Below are 16,402 nucleotides of genomic sequence, written 5' to 3' on the forward strand. Positions count from 1 at the left end.
TTCGTAAAAAGTTTAACAAACCTCTCTGCTATGAAGTCGTTAAAAGAGAATTAATGTTTTCCACATAGGTTTTTGTAAATATGGCGTTTCTGTTGCATTTTGTTATGTTGTTTCCAGGTTTTAATTTAGATTTGGTTCGGTTCTTTCGTTTTTTGGAGACTTTAGTTTCTGATTTGGATATTTTACTAAACAATTTTTTTCTCTCATAGTTTTGAATTGGATGTGGGAATAATTAAACCGGGTCTTTAATTTCCTATTCTGTTCAGTCTATCTTTAGATTAGTTAAACCGGTCACCGCTAGTATCATGTTGGGTTTTGACTTTTGAGGGAAGAATGTGACAGATCATATTACATTGAGTTAAGACTTGCTGTTAGATTCTGTTTAATGTTTATTGATTACTTATCCAGAAATCCAAAACTAGAGTGTTAATGCCAATATGTACGTGGGTTTAACAATACATAGAAGCTCATTTGTAATTTGTGAGACATTGGTTTAATTTATCGTCCGAATGATTAATTGCAAATTACCGACGATTTTCGATATAATTTAGGATAAGAAACTTGAATGTGATAAATTAGATGGTTGGCAAAACAATACTATTTTTGTCGTCGTCAATTTTACACCTACATACTCTCATATTTGAAGGTTTGAAACTTAGCATAACAGTGATTTTCCAATTTTACGATTGAGCCAAGCATACACATAATGGTTACAAATCTTGATATATTGTTAATACAAAGAAATGATTTTTTTTTTGTTTTTATAATAAGAGTATAATTAAGGAGTATATATAGTATACCACTGATTAAGAATCTTATATATATAATTAAGGAGCCTCGGACATTTATGTAAATTGCAGTCACTAGTAGGACTCTTACCAGAGTCCCTTCATGTTTCCACAAACCAGGCTCCTCATCAACTATATAAAAAAATACACATTTTCCTTAACGACCTCAGGCTACTAACATATTGATCTAGTGCAAGGATATGTCAATCATCGTCCTCTTCATCCCAATCAGGCTCTGGATGCACTCTACCGTGCATAACTTTGAGTTGTTGCGGCAACCATGGTTTCCATGGCTCAACTAGCTTCTCGACGGGCCTCGAAAATTCAAAATACCTTCCAAAGATAGCATGAGGAGAATACAACTCATAACCAATGAAATAAATCCCATCAGGTCTGATTGCGTATGTACATGTTTGTCCGTCGCATAGCATCGCCGTAGTAGACAACGTCCTGATCTCAACGTTTGCTGTTCCTAGGCTCGACCGGAAACGACATTTGTGGACCATCACGCCATTACCAAACTGAGGAACTTTGAATTCCCATTCAAAGTCTGTGATTGGGAACGATTTGTGCCATCCGATTATTAGAATAGGAAATTATATATCACTGTATGTTATTTAGGAAACATCTTAATAGCCTTCAACGGCTATATTCCTCTCCACTCTGTATATAATCTTTGTTCAATAATACTCTCAGATCATCGATTGAGATTATACCTAATCTAATATGGTATCAGAGCCTTTTGCTCTAATTACCTAAAAAAAAAAATAATAATAATTCTCTCCGCCACCTCTCTTCTACCTTTCGTAAACCTTCTTTTCTTCTACCTCTCCTTCTTCCTCTGTTTCCTTTCTCCTTTTCATCTCTGTTTCTTCGTTCTTCTGTTCTCTTACATTAATGACTTCTGCTACACCAGCCACTACAGCCCCACCGGCTGCAAGTCTCACTCAGATCCGTGCCCACATCCCCATTATTCTCGACATGAACAAGATGAACTACGATTTGTGGCGCATCCTTTTTCAAACTCACTGTTTCAGTTTCTCTCTCACCGGTCATATCGATGGCACCTCTCTTCCCACTGGACCGACCGACACAGTCTGGAAACAACTCGACAACACCGTCAAGATGTGGATCTACGGTACTATTTCTGAATCCCTTTTAACCTCGGTTCTCAAAACAGAGTGTTCTGCTCGCGAAGTCTGGCTCATGCTCGAGAACCTGTTTCGGGACAACAAGGAGGCTCGCGCCATACAGTTGGAAAACGAACTCCGCAACCTTACGATCGGTGATCTCGCCGTCCATGACTATTGTCAAAAACTGAAGTCCATCTCTGATACGCTCGCCAATGTCGACTCTCCGATCACTGACCGAGCTTTGGTCATGCATCTTCTCAACGGACTTAGTTCCAAATTTGATAACATCATCAATGTTATCAAACATCGATCACCCCCCTGTTCTTTTGGCGAGGCTCGATCTATGCTCATCAACGAAGAAGATAGACTCAAGACCAAGCGACAAACACTTCCCAACAACGATGACAATGCTTCGTCCCCTCAGGTCCTTCTTGTTTCCTCTCAACAACAATATGATCAGCCTCGCTCTACACCCTCAAACCAGCAATTTCAATACAGTCGAGGTGGAGGTCGCAACAACAGAAGCAACCGCGGTGGAGGTCGTGGAAACAAGGGTCGTGGCGGCAACCCTAATTACAACAGTGGCACTTGGGGATCTGGAAATCAATCATGGACCTGGCCTAATCAGCCTCAATGGTCCACTCCCCCTCAATGGCCCATTTACCCACAATGGCCTACATTCCCTCAGTGGCCCAATTCTCCTCAACCTCCCTCACCCTTCGGTCCCTCTCCTCCACAGGCTCGTTTTCACGCTGGTCCTACACCACCACCACCAACACAAGGGATTCTCGGTCATGCACCATCTCCAACTGGTTCCGCATATCTCACGACTACTCACCCAACAACAGCTTCTCCGTCGAACACCGATCTCATTCCCACTACTCTCGCTCACGCCTTCAACACGATGACCTTCCCGGATCCTAACGACGCTGGCTGGTATATGGACACCGGTGCTACTGCTCATCTCACATCCCAACCAGGTACACTCTCTTCCTTATCCCCGTCGTCTACGATTCCACTTCCTTTGGTCACTGTTGGTAACGACTCTATTATCCCTGCTACCTCTTCTGGTCACTCATTCATCTCGTCTCCTTACCGTCCTCTCCTTCTAAACAATGTTTTTGTTTGTCCAAAAATTTTAAAAAATCTTATCTCTGTTCGCAAATTTACTATTGACAATTCTTGCTCTGTTGAATTTGATCCGTTTGGTTTTCTTGTTAAGGATCTTCATTCCCGAGTGCCTCTCATCCGATGTGATAGCCCAGGTCCCCTATATTCTGTCTCCTCACCCTCGTCTCCTACCTCTCACGCAGCCCTCCTCACCTCCACTTCCGCTTCGACTTGGCATCGTCGCTTAGGTCACCCTGGCAACTCTGTTTTTCGCAATTTACTTTCTTCTCGTTTATTTGATTGTTCAAACAATGATATTTCTACTTTATGCCATGCTTGCCAAACTGGAAAACACATTCGTCGACCGTTTTATACTTCCACTTCTATTGTTTCTTCTCCTTTTGAAATAATTCATTCTGATATATGGACATCTCCTGTTACAAGTATTAGTGGCATCAAGTACTATGTTATTTTCTTAGACCAATTTTCTCATTTCATATGGATTTATCCCCTTCGTTACAAAAGTGAGGTCTTTGCTAAATTTTTACATTTTTTTAATTTTGTTAAAACTCATTTTCAAACCCCCATTAAAGCTTTTCAATGTGATAATGGTGGAGAATTTAACAATCGTCAGATTCTGGATTTTTTCTCTTCTAATGGTATTCAACCTCGGTTTTCTTGCCCATATACCTCCCAACAAAACGGCCGTGCTGAACGCACCCTTCGAACGATTAACAACCTGGTCCGTGTTCTTCTCTTTCAAGCTAATATGCCCAGCACCTATTGGGTTGAAGCTTTAAACATGGCTGCTCATCTTTTTAACATTCTTCCTTCAAGTGCTATAAACAATAAAATTCCTTTCACTTGCCTTTTTAACAAACCTGCTCATTATGCTCATCTTCGTGTCTTCGGTTGTTTATGTTACCCCAATCTTCTTCCCACCACCGCCAACAAGCTCTCACCTCGCTCCACTAAATGTGTATTTCTTGGATATCCGTCTCACCATCGTGGTTATCGCTGCCTTGACCTTTCCTCCCGCCGCATCATCATTTCTCGGCATGTAGTCTTTGATGAATCCATTTTTCCGTTTTCCTTAACAAGCTCGTCTCTTCCTACTCCCAATTCCCACACATCACCTCTTTTACCTCACTCACAGTCTTCTATTCTCCCTCTCTCCACTATATCTTCTACTCCAAGCATCACTATCTCGTCCCCAGCTCTTTCACGACCTACTTCTCTTCCTTCTCCGGTATTACAGCCTCCTATACCGACCTCTCCTGTTCTATCAAACACACATCCCCCTTCTCCATCTTCCCCTCCTACTCCCGCTCACTCTCCATCTCCCTCTCCTTCTCCGCCTGCGCCTCCGTCAATCGAACCTGCACCCATACCACCTCCGCCCCGACCTCATCAAATGCAAACTCGAAGCAAAAGCGGCATCAATAAGCCCAAACAGATATTCTCTCTTCACACTGATCTCATTTCTCCTCTTCCTCTATCCCACATTCAAGCTCTCAAAGATCCTCATTGGACCAATGCAATGCAAGATGAATATGATTCCCAAATGTCGGCTGGCACATGGACCTTGGTTCCAAGGCCACCTAATACTAATGTCGTTCGCGCTATGTGGTTGTTTAGACACAAATTTAATGCAGATGGCTCTCTCTCTCGCTACAAGGCTCGGCTCGTTGCCAACGGCAAGTCACAACAAATTAGTGTTGATTGTGACGTGACGTTCAGCCCCGTTGTTAAACCCGTGACAATTCGAACCGTTCTTCACCGAGCACTTGAAAAAGATTGGCCTATCCACCAATTAGACGTCAAAAATGCATTCCTCCATGGCAATCTAGAAGAAACTGTCTACATGCATCAACCAGCGGGCTTTATTGATCCAGCAAAACCAAATCATGTTTGCCTTCTCAAAAATCTTTATATGGTCTCAAGCAATCTCCTCGCGCTTGGTTCCAACGTTTTGCACACTATGCCATCAAGGTCGGATTCAAAAACAGTAGAAGTGACGCTTCCCTCTTTGTTTTACGGCATGGCTCATCGATTGCGTATCTTCTTCTCTACGTAGATGATATCATTCTCACGGCTTTGTCACCCACTCTCATCAGGTCAATTCTCTCCTCACTCAACTCTGAATTTGCAATGACCGATATGGGATTACTTCACTATTTTCTTGGTATATCTGTTCGCAGGGACACTCACGGCATGATGTTGCAACAACAAAATTATGCCGCAGATATCTTACATCGAGCCAACATGTCACACTGCAACCCTTGTACCACTCCCGTTGATACATCCGCCAAACTCGAAGCAGGTGTTGGCCCACCAGTCGCAGACCCAACATTGTATCGAAGCCTCGCCGGAGCCTTACAATATCTAACCATCACACGCCCCGACATTGCCTATGCAGTCCAGCAACTATGTCTTTTTATGCATGATCCTCGAGAGCCACACCTTAAAGCAATGAAGCGTGTTCTTCGCTACCTTAAAGGCACCATCTCTCAAGGCCTACGCTTGACAAAATCAACAACCTCAACTCTCACGGCATACACTGATGCAGATTGGGCCGGATGCCCAAACACAAGACGTTCCACATCTGGTTTTTGCATTTTTCTCGGCGACAACCTAATCTCTTGGTCTTCCAAACGACAAGCGACGGTCTCCCGCTCTAGTGCTGAAGCCGAATACAGAGGTGTTGCGAATGCTGTAGCTGAGACCATATGGATCCGCAATCTTCTTCTAGAACTTGACTGTCCTCTATCTACGGCCACACTTGTCTATTGTGACAATGTGAGTGCAGTCTACCTCTCTACCAACCCCATACAACACCAGCGCACAAAACATATCGAACTTGACATTCTGTTTGTCCGAGAACGAGTTGCTCTAGGACAAGTTCGAGTCTTCCATGTACCTTCATCCCATCAGTATGCGGATATCTTCACAAAGGGACTCCCTTCCCCTTTATTCAATGCCTTCAAGTCCAGCCTTCACGTTACAAACACATAACGTTTCGACTGCGGGAGGGTATTAGAATAGGAAATTATATATCACTGTATGTTATTTAGGAAACATCTTAATAGCCTTCAACGGCTATATTCCTCTCCACTCTGTATATAATCTTTGTTCAATAATACTCTCAGATCATCGATTGAGATTATACCTAATCTAATACCGATGTCTTTCTTTGGTGATCGGCAATTGTAGAACACCGACGGTTATTTGACGTGGTACATCTCATTTTTTATGAGTATTGAAAAATCAACACCTCCTTTATCAGCTGAGTTTACGGTTGGAATGATTACTTGGGATACTAGACACAATATTACTAGGGCTTTCATTTTCTCAGGCATTTCATTATCCAGATGCATGCTCTCCTCTCTTGGGTTGTTAGTTATATATATAAAACCAAGCTATATTTTATTGATCTGATCGGGCAATAATAGAAAGGGCGTTATGGTTTTTGTAAGCAAAATTAGTTACGTTTGTTACAATATACTAATTTTGTGTTTGACTCGGGAAAATTCTATCACCTGAAATTGGTTTTTCACGTTGTCAAAGTTGAGTTATCCGATTGACTCACCATAACTAATTTGAGAAGCACCAAAAAAAATGCTTTGTAAAGAAAATCTGATGCATAACGAACATTCACATAGGATCGAAATAGTGTAATCAAATTATATACTTTCAAACTACGATTTAGCGTAACAAGTTCAATTTCTTGGTGGACATTGTGCAGGTAAATAATATGATAGTTTTAGTAGAGATGAAAGAGTGTACTGTGAAATCTTTCAAAAATCGAAATGACCGCGTCTATAAATTTAGAAAGTATTAGTTTGAATCCGAATGGTAAGAGCTAGATACCAAACCTAGTAATGAGTTTTTTTCGATTCATCAAAATTGGCTTTTTGTCTTTTTTTTTTTTACATCCAATTTAGCGAAATAAATATACAGGAATGTACAGATATATATTTATATTTACTAATCAGGAACTGTATGTCTTTTGCGTTGAGATCCATGAAGAGATACATCAAAGAAGATCGGTAGAAGGTTCACCGCAGAAAGCTTCTGGTTCGAACGTTCTTGCTGTTTCATCGTTGTAAGCTCCAGGGATCGGCAGAGAGGATCTGTCCCTAGGATCCTTGTACGTTCTATAAGACGATGCAATTGGAGAATCACCAAGGTTTATGACAAGAATCAGCGATAATCCGAGAATCAGTAACGTGTTTTTCAATCTCGCAAGGATTGGTTTTACCTGAAAACACAACACACATACACAAATCTAATCAAATCCCTGGATTATATAGGACACATGCAGTGGACCATTCAAAAACCAAATTCAAGGATTTAAAAAGCTGATGATAAAGCTTACAGAGAAAGATCCAAGAAGACGGTCTCGGGCCAAGACTTGAGGTGTTTTCACCCAAACCTGTTCAGAAAACAACCAACACAAATGTTAAATCTTGTACAGAGCTTCGATTGTTAAACAATATTATACAGAGAGAGACGAATCGTAACCTGACCATCATACCACCCAGTTTCTTCATCTGCAACAACGATAGAAGAATGACAAAATTCAAAAACCAAAAGGAACAGAAACAATATGATCTCAATCGCAGAAACAGTTCTTGAGTGAGCTTATTATCACTACGAAAGAGGGGTAAAAAGTATAAAGCATACACTCGACGGTGGCGCTAAGAAGACGATTTCCGACATAAGCCCAACCGAGATACATCCTCACGACGGCAAGCGTGACAGCGAAGATCCCGCTTGAGCTGGCTGCGAGAATCCTCTTAACGGGTTCGTATTCGGCTCCGACGGATCCGAACCAGCAAACGGGTAATCCAACGAAAAACGCGAAAGAAGCACCGGTGACGAAGAGCCTTGAAGCGTACTCGACTAGATCTCCTGAAGCCCAGGCGAAAGGGAAAGAGGTGGAGAGAGATTGGTACTCGTTGATCGGCTGTTGCTCCGGCGGAACTGGACAATCGGTCTCCGGCAACGGCGGTGGAGGTTGTGGTTCGAAGTTCTCCGCGCCGAATTTGACGAGAGAAGAGTGAAAGGGTATTTTAGGGAATAATAAATTGTGGTGTAGGAATCGGCGGTGGCGAGACGGTGGTTTAAGGGAGGATGAAATTGGACTGAAATGGCGTAGCACTGTAGCAGCCATCGCACCTTCCTCTTTGCTTGCTTCGTCTACTCTATTTTTTTTTTTTTCCGATTTCAATTTTTTTTTAAGTCTCTCTCTGAACTCTAAAAATATACAGCAAATAAATGCGACAAAACATGTCATTAGTTTCACACATTCATTTGAATTAGCAGCGTTACAATTACAACAATCCCCATATGTTTTTTACAGTTAGCATATTTTTGGGGTTAAATCCAAAACCTTATATAAAGGAACTTCATAGTCTCTTTTTTTTTTTTTTTGTATTCTTTTCATCTAACTCTGTTCTTTTTCTTTTTCTTTTGTTCATCCACCTAATTTTTATCATTACAAGTAGCAACAATGATGATGATGATCATAATAATAATAGTTACAAAGGGTTTAAAATAGGGCTTTTTCTTTTTTTTTGTTGTTGTTGAGCTCCCACTTCGATTGAACTCCACAAGCTTTTCCCCTTACCCGTCAAATCTTTTCTTTTCTTTTGTTTCCTCTTTCGTCTGACCGTAAAAACAAAATGAAACAAAAAAAAAAAAAAAAAAAAAGCAAAGAAGAAAATGGCAATCCCCCCCACCCATTTGGTTCTTCGAACCAGACCAGGTGGAAGCAACAGCTTCTATCTACTTATCTTACATCAAACTTTCACTCGTGTTCGATCTGTTGCTTATGTTTAGACCCTGAAGCCGCTTCAAATTTCGCATCAGTTGTGTAAACGATGGCCGTAAATGTGGTTCCCTGCATAACAATCACAAGCTTAACCCCCACCTATATATATGTGTGAGTGTGACAACCGACCCACTTCACCGAATTTTACCCGTTTCTATAGTTATGGTTTTATAGCACTACAGCTCTAATAAGGATTTGAATTATGAAATTGAACTTACGTTTGCCAGCATTCACGTATTATCTGTGCAACTGTTGGATCGATATCATCTGGAATTTCCAGGCGTCGATTCTGGAATCCCACAGCTCCAACGACTTGCATCGGGTTCAAACCTTTCCAGGGGACACGTGAAGTAGCTAATTCCCACAATATAACCCCAAAGCTGTACACGTCACATCTGAGCAAGCACACCAGTCAATATTTCTGTATTAACATTTACAAAGATTCTCATAGTGTTAAATTTCACTCACTTCTCATTAGCCGGTTCATTCCTCAACACTTCTGGAGCCATCCACTCAGGCTGCACACTCATTAATAGAACACATCTTGTATAGTAAGTTTCTCCGCTTATCTTTCCAACACAGAGTTCATGATTGAGAAATAAGGATTTGTTCTATTTACGATTATAACTAACCGTTCCTGCTGTTGATTTTGAGGACAAATACGTGTGGTGTTTCATGCGGGACAATCCAAAATCACAAACCTTCACAACCCAATTTTTATCAACAAGAAGGTTTGGAGATTTTAAATCCCTATGTACAACAGTCGGGTGGCTGGTGTGTAAGTAGTTCATTCCTTTCGCCTGCAATACCATCAGAAAGAAAACAAGTGTCAGATATTTTTAGCAATAAAGCGGTAACTTTTTTCGATCCTTCCTTTTAAGTTTTAACCAGAGCAACTCATTTTATACCACATCAAGAGCCATCCGCATTCGCCTCTTCTCATCAAGCTGATGATTTGGCCGATGGAGTAATCTATACAAGCTTCCCCTGCATAATATTATAAATTTTTAACCCATTAAGAATAAAGAAAACTAGAAACAACAAACGGACATCCTGGTTAGAAAAGGATTACTCCACTATAAATCAAACTAGCAGACTAAGTGGTTCATCCACGAATTACACAAAAACAATATGGGAGGATCAAACCTGGGTAGGAACTCTGTCAGAATGGAGAAATTTGGCGGCCGAGTAACAGCTCCCATGAAAAGAACAACGTTTGGATGGCGTAACCTCAACATAATTTCAATCTATTGGAACAAAATGAAAACAATCAAAGCATGATTAACCAGGTTCCAGGTAATTTTACAGAAAATAAGATGTCTATGATTAAATGATTTGGAGTTACTTCAGATTTGAACTGTGTCAATGCATCACCAGAGAAATCTTGATCCAGAAACTTCTTGACAGCCACTTCCTGAAAGGAAAAACACAATCAGTCCAAGAACTTTATGACTAAAATAGCACTTCTCTTCATTGGAAGCAAATGTGAGAGAGGTTTTAGAAATTGCACATTAAAGAGCATTCCAAGGATTAGTGGATTAAGACTACAAAACATAACTCACAGTTCCATTCCACTCTGCACGATAAACTTCTCCATATGAACCTGCGACAGAAATAGCACGAGAACGAACACATTAGATCTTATAATTCGAATAATAAGGATCTAGTTTGCTGTATCAAACTGAATAGTTTGGATGTAAAGGTCTTATCCACAAAAATAAGGGTAGCTAGCAATTAGTAAGAAATAAGCTTCATCAAAAGTCTATCACGGCTACAACTTCAGTTTATACTGCATGATACTGGCCAATCTAATATCTGATAAACCAAACCTTACCAATACCAATGCGCTCGCCAATCTGAAGATCTTCCCACATAATTTCCCACTTTGCAGCTTCGCCGAGCAATGGATTAATTCCTTGGTCATGACTATCACAAACAGTCGACACCCCATCAGCAGTGCCAATCTCCACATTTTCGGATGAAGAAACTTTACCATCAAAGTTTCTCTTCACTGAAAAATTGACCTCCACTGATTGTTGGTAAGTCTCAGCTTTGGGGTTCCTTTCAGATTCTCTCTGTTGTTTAGCTAAATGATCTGCGACCTATTCAGTGCAGATGGAAATAATTAAAGACTTAAAAGAGTCTTAAGATAGATTAAGAAGGCACGTAAAAATGAATGAAAACAATTGTGCAGAAGTTGAAATGATGTGTATCCTAAGAATACCTTCTCTGGGTAACATGGAACACCAGAAACCTCAGAATCGCTACTATCTAGGCTGACTTCTTGAAGCAAATTCTTCCCCCTCAAGTTGTGCGGGTTAATATCCATAAACAAATCTGCGGGAGGTGATGCACCACTTTCCAACAAGACGGCATGTAATTTCTGCGCAAATTCAGGGTTCTTTGCTGCACTTATGACATACTTGGAGACATTCTTAACTTTCACTTTCTGAGCACATGTAGGTTTCCCAGAAAATGGAGGCAAATTTTCACCAGATATCTGCTGTGATTGCATTAGCTTTCCAAAATCATGCTCAAATCTCTCTGTTTGATGTTTTTCAACAGCATTTCTGTCACGGTTTTCTTTATGGTTTCCAGTTAAGAAGTTTGCCACCATACCGGATCTGGAATCTGTTTCCCCCAAAACTGAAAATGCTGGCGTTTCAATCTCTTTCTCAACTTCAGGGGTTGAATGCTGAATCGAGTCCAGATCCTCAGGAAATACTCTTGTATCTGTGCAAGCAACTGGAAGAAAACTGCTTGGAACCTCGGCAGGAATCAGAGCACCCGGAGCACCCATTAGATCAATAATGTATTCACTGCATAGGAAGAATGAATTAGGACTTTGCAAAATCACACCATCACATACAAACTGAGCCCAATATCAGGACTGTAGAATGAAAACATAAGGCTGCATACAGCAATCAAAGAATACCTTTTGTCATCTAGTTTAATCAAGTTCACAGCACCATCATCAGTTCCCGTGTAGTAGCTGCCTTTTACAAGCATACATGGGAGATTAATCCTATCAGCAAGGACCTAGAAAATAGAGGAGGGAATAATTAGATTCACCCTACATCTCCTAACCATGATCAACAAGGAAACTCGGAGATGAAAAAGGAAAGAAATGAGTATCGCCACTAGAATAAGAAAATCAAGAGGTTTAAGACCAACGGTAGAAACAAGTGAAAGGATTTGTTGTAACCTTGAAAAGCAAAGCCCTGTGACGTGCAAGACCAACATTAACTCGTCCAAGTGGAAGAATAGTAGTGTTCAAAGAATTCCTTAATTCATAGCTTCGAAGCATCCACCTTCTCAATGCTTCATCAGCATTCTCAACGCGGCCACCCATTTGCTCTACAACTATATTTGCAATTTTCTGAGATAAATCACTTGACACCTGACCACGAGCAAAGTCTGGACATTCAGCAGCCAAAGCCGATGCTCTCCTCTCTAGCTCTTGCAGTTCAGGGTCAATCAATCGGTTAACCAAAATGACCTCATAATCAACATTGTCTGTAATAGAGATAGCTTGAAGATCCACAAGAAGTGGCATCTTCCCTTGTGAAAGAGAATTGGATGTAATCCCATACACATCGTAAAAACCATCCCTGACTTTCTGATCATAGTTAATAACCTTATGTCCCTACATGAAAATCAAACAAGCGCACGATCAGCTAAAGTCTCATAATCAAGCCTGAAACGATCAACATTGAATAAACCTCGGTAACTCCAACCCCAAAAATGGAAAGTTTTTACAATTAGGACTCAAAAAAAATACTCAAATCCAAGAGAACAGAGCAAGCAGTAGCAGTAATCAATTACAGCAAGATCCTAAATTCCTCTAAACCCTGGCTGGCTAATCGAATGATCAGACTCCCTAAAACCCCTCCAAACCCCATAAAAATTTAGAGAAATTGAACCAAAGCGAGAGTGAAGAATCTAAGTACCCAATAGCGGAGGGAGAGAAAGTCAACGGCGGAATCAGCGTCGGTGACGGGAGGAGCAGAAACACCAAGGCTAATACGCTTAGCGGCATCAAGCTGAGCAGTATCAGCATTCTCACGCGGATCAGGATCAGAGACGCTGATCGCCATAGCTAACTGGACTTGATACTCCTCCTCCATCAAATTGAAATCGACGCCATCAACAGCAGCCAGATCACGGCCAACAGGCTCCAATGTTTCCAGCCTCGGCATTGCGGTGGAGGCCGCGTTGCCAAAACCGGTGGATGAAGAGACGGAGGAAGTCGAGACGGGGCTAGGGCTAGTACTAGGAATAGGGCTAGGATCGATCATGGGTCTAGTGGAATCGTCAAACCTATGATGGTCAGCAAATCCTCCGCCGCCGCCGACGCCACTACTTCCGCCGATGTGTAGCTTCCGTAGAAGATGCTTCATCTTCGACATCGATCGTCAACGACGAACTGATCTCTCTCTCTCTCTCTCTCTCTAAAAATCTCCGGTTTATCTTTCTCTCTCTGAAAAAAACGAAGCTTCCTTTCGCTATTTTTTTTTTGTTTCTTTTAAAAAAAAAATGTGAAATGATAATAATATTGGCACAAAACAAAATTAAATATAGAGAAATAAATAAATGCGTCGTTCGTAAACAAACAAAACAAATAGTTCCATTCCACAGGATTAATTGTTTAAACAATATATATAGATAAAAATATAGGAGCTTAACCTGCGCCGACATCTTCGAAAAAGGTAGATTCGATTAAAATGCGCACTCTTCTTCTTCTTCTTCTTCAATCTTCCTCCTCCTCCTCCTCCACTTGGGTAAAATTAGCTTTGACTATTTTTCAACTGAAGATGCAGCATTTGAACAAGTGTTTGAACTACTCCAGAAGGACATGACTTTAACACGAAAACAGAGTATCGAGTGATCTATGTCGGCTATTATCAAGACTTATACAAATTTAGAAGGCACGAGAAGCTTCTAGAAGATTGAAGAGCTTCATGTTTACAATTGGAATGTAAACATGAAGAAAGTGGGAAATTTCCTAAACCATAAAGAAAAAGAAAATTGTCCAAATTCTTATTAGGATTAGATTAGGTAGTTTGCTAATTAAACAGCTAATACCTAGATCTATAAATAGGGATGCTAAAGCAAGGTTGAGCTTTAGCACAAACAAGAGAAAGTTAACCGAGCTATTAAGTTTTATTCTTTAAGAAAAAGAGCTAAAAACTTAGAAAGAGCAAGAGGTTTCTTAAAGAGAGTTTTGAGATGTTAGAAAATTGTTTAGAACAAACTTGTAAACAGATTTTCTATTAATCAAAAGAGAGTTTAAAGAAATCAATATTTTCATTGTTCAGATCATAAGTTCTCACACTTTCAATTGGTATCAGAGCAGCACTTGTTCGGATTACTACATGTGAGATTCTGCGGACAAGATGGAGAGCTACGGAGATCTGATCAACAATAACAAAGTTGTCTTGGATGATGGAAACTATGGGTTTTGGAAATCAAGAATCAAATCTATCATAGGAGGTATTGATCGTCTTGCTTGGAAGACTGTTCTGGAAAAGTGGGAAGAACCGACGATCAAGGACGAGTCAGGCAAGCGAATTCCCAAACCCGAAGCCGACTGGACTGATGAAGAACAGAAGAAATCCAAGAGCATTAAGTGTTATTCATTGCAGTGTAGGAAGGAAGCAGTTCGATCTAATTCAGGGGTGTGAAACTGCTAAGGAAGCTTGGGATATTCTGCAAATCCAGTATGAAGGAACCACAAAAGTGCAAAGCTCAAGAAAAGACATGCTGGCTTCATGATTCGAAAATCTAAGGATGGAAGAACACGAATCAATATCAGACTTTAGTTCAAAGTTAAGTGCGCTAGCTCAGGAAGCATTAACTCTTGGGAAACTTATAAGGATCAGAAGCTGGTCAAGAAGTTCCTAAGGTGTCTACCTTCAAGGTTCATGGGATACAAGACTACACTAACTGTTTCACATGTTCTAGACAGTCTTAGTTATGGTGAAGTGGTTAGAATGCTGCAAGCTCACGAGATGGAGCTTAATGGAATTAAGAAACCAAAAGATATAGCCTTAACGGTTAGCAGAGACACATCATATCAAGGAGAAGAAGATGATGTGAGTTTATTAGTAAGAAGATTTGATCGTGCTTTAAGAAGAATAGAACAAGGTAATTCACAAAAGAAGACTGGAGTTTTCAAAAAAATCAGTGAAGATAAGAAGGCTGATATGCAGTGTCATGAATGCAAAGGGTTTGGACATTTCATTCGTGAGTGTCCAACGATTAAGCTTCGAAAATGCAAAGTGCACTATTTGCAGAGGTACAGGACATACACAGGAGGGATGTGTGAGTAACCTTAAACACAAGAAAGAGAAGTCTATGATAAGTATTGAAGATGATTCAGATGATGGTAGCAGTAGTGAAGAAGAACTCATAAATCTAGTAGCGATGGTGGGAATTACAGAATTTGAGAATGGAGAAGAGGTAACTGATTCTGAATAGGAAGATGAGGAAGTTCGTGATATTGTTCAGAGTTACAAGGAAGTCCGAGAAACACTCATTACCTTAGGGAAGGAAAATCAAGACTTAATCAAAGAAAAACTTCATCTTGAAGTTGTGATCCAATCAATGTAGAATGATTTGGTGGACGAAAAGAAGATTTCTAAGGAAGTTGTGGATTTAATGAAAGAAAAATTGGTGTTATCTACAAAAGCAGACAAGCTAGAGGAAGCGTTAATTAAAGAGAAGAAAAAATCCACAAGACTTCAATCTGAACTTGATCAGCAGTACAGAAAAATTCACATGTTTGCAGGAACAAAGCAACTTGAAAAGATTTTAAGCTATGGAAGAACTGAGAAAACTCATAGAGGGTTGGGTTTTATTGAGAACCAAGGAGACAAGAAAACATCAACTAACTTTGTTACTGTTGGAATGCACCAATCTGATTTGAAAGCATCAACATCCGCATCTGAGAAGTTTTCAGGCTGCTATTTTTGTGGAAAATTTGGACATTATAAACGCTATTGCTCTAAATTCTGAGAAAGAGTCTATGGTTTGAAGCAACAAGGGAGATTTTTCTGGAATGGGTTTAGGAGACATGTTTGGATGAAGAAGAATGACATGTATCAAACAGAAGCAATATCATCAGGATTTAGGTGCAACATGGCTATGATTACTGAGGAACAGGAAGATTCTGAGCCTTGGTTCTTTGATAGTGGGTGTTCAAGGCATATGACAGGAACTAAGAGTAATTTGCAGAATATTAAGAAACTGAAAGGAGGCACAATAACCTTTGGAGATGGAAGTAATGGTTACATTCAAGGTAAAGGCACAACACGTGATACAGAACTTCCACCACTAGTAAATGTCTACCTGGTACAAGGATTGCGAGCAAATTTGATAAGTATCAGTCAGTTGTGTGATGAAGGCTTGACAATTATGTTTACAAAGATAGACTGCAAAGCGGCTGATGAATCAGGCAGTGTCAATCTCTATGGTGTAAGGTCAGGGAACAATTGTTACATGTGGCAGAGAAATTCGTTCAAATGTTTTAGTGC

General features: G+C 40.3%; 3 protein-coding genes and 1 pseudogene across 5 annotated transcripts; 1 reads left to right on the top strand and 3 right to left on the bottom strand.

Moving 5' to 3' along the window:
• Positions 1-991: 991 nt before the first annotated feature.
• On the bottom strand, positions 992-6,390 carry LOC104737955 (uncharacterized; annotated as a pseudogene).
• Positions 1,375-3,474, top strand: LOC147929209 (uncharacterized). The gene is made up of 2 exons (XM_087481370.1): positions 1,375-2,901; positions 3,144-3,474. The coding sequence occupies exons 1-2, from the start codon at positions 1,686-1,688 to the stop codon at positions 3,176-3,178; spliced, it is 1,251 nt and encodes a 416-aa protein (XP_087337496.1). The 5' UTR covers positions 1,375-1,685; the 3' UTR covers positions 3,179-3,474.
• Positions 6,391-6,907: 517 nt separating the features above from the next.
• On the bottom strand, positions 6,908-8,330 carry LOC104735197 (protein CONSERVED IN THE GREEN LINEAGE AND DIATOMS 27, chloroplastic-like). 2 transcript variants are annotated; one of them, XM_087481372.1, is made up of 4 exons: positions 7,718-8,330; positions 7,561-7,584; positions 7,410-7,466; positions 6,908-7,292 (listed from the first exon to the last, which is right to left on the bottom strand). In XM_087481372.1, exons 1-4 carry the CDS (start codon positions 8,328-8,330, stop codon positions 7,213-7,215), a joined length of 774 nt encoding a protein of 257 aa, XP_087337498.1. In that variant the 3' UTR covers positions 6,908-7,212. The 2 variants fall into 2 exon arrangements, with proteins under 2 accessions (XP_087337498.1, XP_019089863.2); XM_019234318.2 differs by having other exon boundaries at positions 7,556-7,584.
• A 267-nt stretch (positions 8,331-8,597) lies between these two features.
• On the bottom strand, positions 8,598-13,502 carry LOC104735198 (putative serine/threonine-protein kinase SIS8). 2 transcript variants are annotated; one of them, XR_015578023.1, is made up of 13 exons: positions 12,818-13,496; positions 12,073-12,513; positions 11,803-11,906; positions 11,092-11,686; positions 10,702-10,969; positions 10,430-10,470; positions 10,213-10,281; positions 10,014-10,114; positions 9,776-9,854; positions 9,500-9,667; positions 9,336-9,392; positions 9,086-9,262; positions 8,598-8,936 (listed from the first exon to the last, which is right to left on the bottom strand). XR_015578023.1 is itself a non-coding variant. In XM_010454940.2 (13 exons), the coding sequence occupies exons 1-13, from the start codon at positions 13,274-13,276 to the stop codon at positions 8,831-8,833; spliced, it is 2,658 nt and encodes an 885-aa protein (XP_010453242.2). In that variant the 5' UTR covers positions 13,277-13,502; the 3' UTR covers positions 8,598-8,830. The 2 variants fall into 2 exon arrangements, 1 of the variants encoding a protein (XP_010453242.2); XM_010454940.2 differs by having other exon boundaries at positions 9,336-9,385; positions 12,818-13,502.
• Positions 13,503-16,402: the final 2,900 nt, after the last annotated feature.

This window comes from Camelina sativa, chromosome 13, assembly GCF_030686135.1.
Source record: "Camelina sativa cultivar CO46 ecotype springtype chromosome 13, ASM3068613v1".
Lineage (NCBI taxonomy): Eukaryota > Viridiplantae > Streptophyta > Magnoliopsida > Brassicales > Brassicaceae > Camelina > Camelina sativa.

Excerpts from the sequence above, each read along its gene's own strand:
- LOC104735197 (XM_019234318.2), bottom strand. The coding sequence starts at position 8,330 with ATGACATGTTTTGTCGCATTTATTTGCTGTATATTTTTAGAGTTCAGA. Across the intron at positions 7,585-7,717 it reads TCTTAGCGCCACCGTCGAGT|ATGAAGAAACTGGGTGGTAT; the intron begins GTATGCTTTATA and ends TCGTTGTTGCAG. Across the intron at positions 7,293-7,409 it reads GTCTTCTTGGATCTTTCTCT|GTAAAACCAATCCTTGCGAG; the intron begins GTAAGCTTTATC and ends TTGTGTTTTCAG.
- LOC147929209 (XM_087481370.1), top strand. The coding sequence starts at position 1,686 with ATGACTTCTGCTACACCAGCCACTACAGCCCCACCGGCTGCAAGTCTC. Across the intron at positions 2,902-3,143 it reads TCATCTCACATCCCAACCAG|GATCTTCATTCCCGAGTGCC; the intron begins GTACACTCTCTT and ends TTTCTTGTTAAG.
- LOC104735198 (XM_010454940.2), bottom strand. The coding sequence starts at position 13,276 with ATGTCGAAGATGAAGCATCTTCTACGGAAGCTACACATCGGCGGAAGT. Across the intron at positions 12,514-12,817 it reads TTCTCTCCCTCCGCTATTGG|GGACATAAGGTTATTAACTA; the intron begins GTACTTAGATTC and ends ATTTTCATGTAG. Across the intron at positions 9,263-9,335 it reads AATGAACCGGCTAATGAGAA|ATGTGACGTGTACAGCTTTG; the intron begins GTGAGTGAAATT and ends GTGCTTGCTCAG.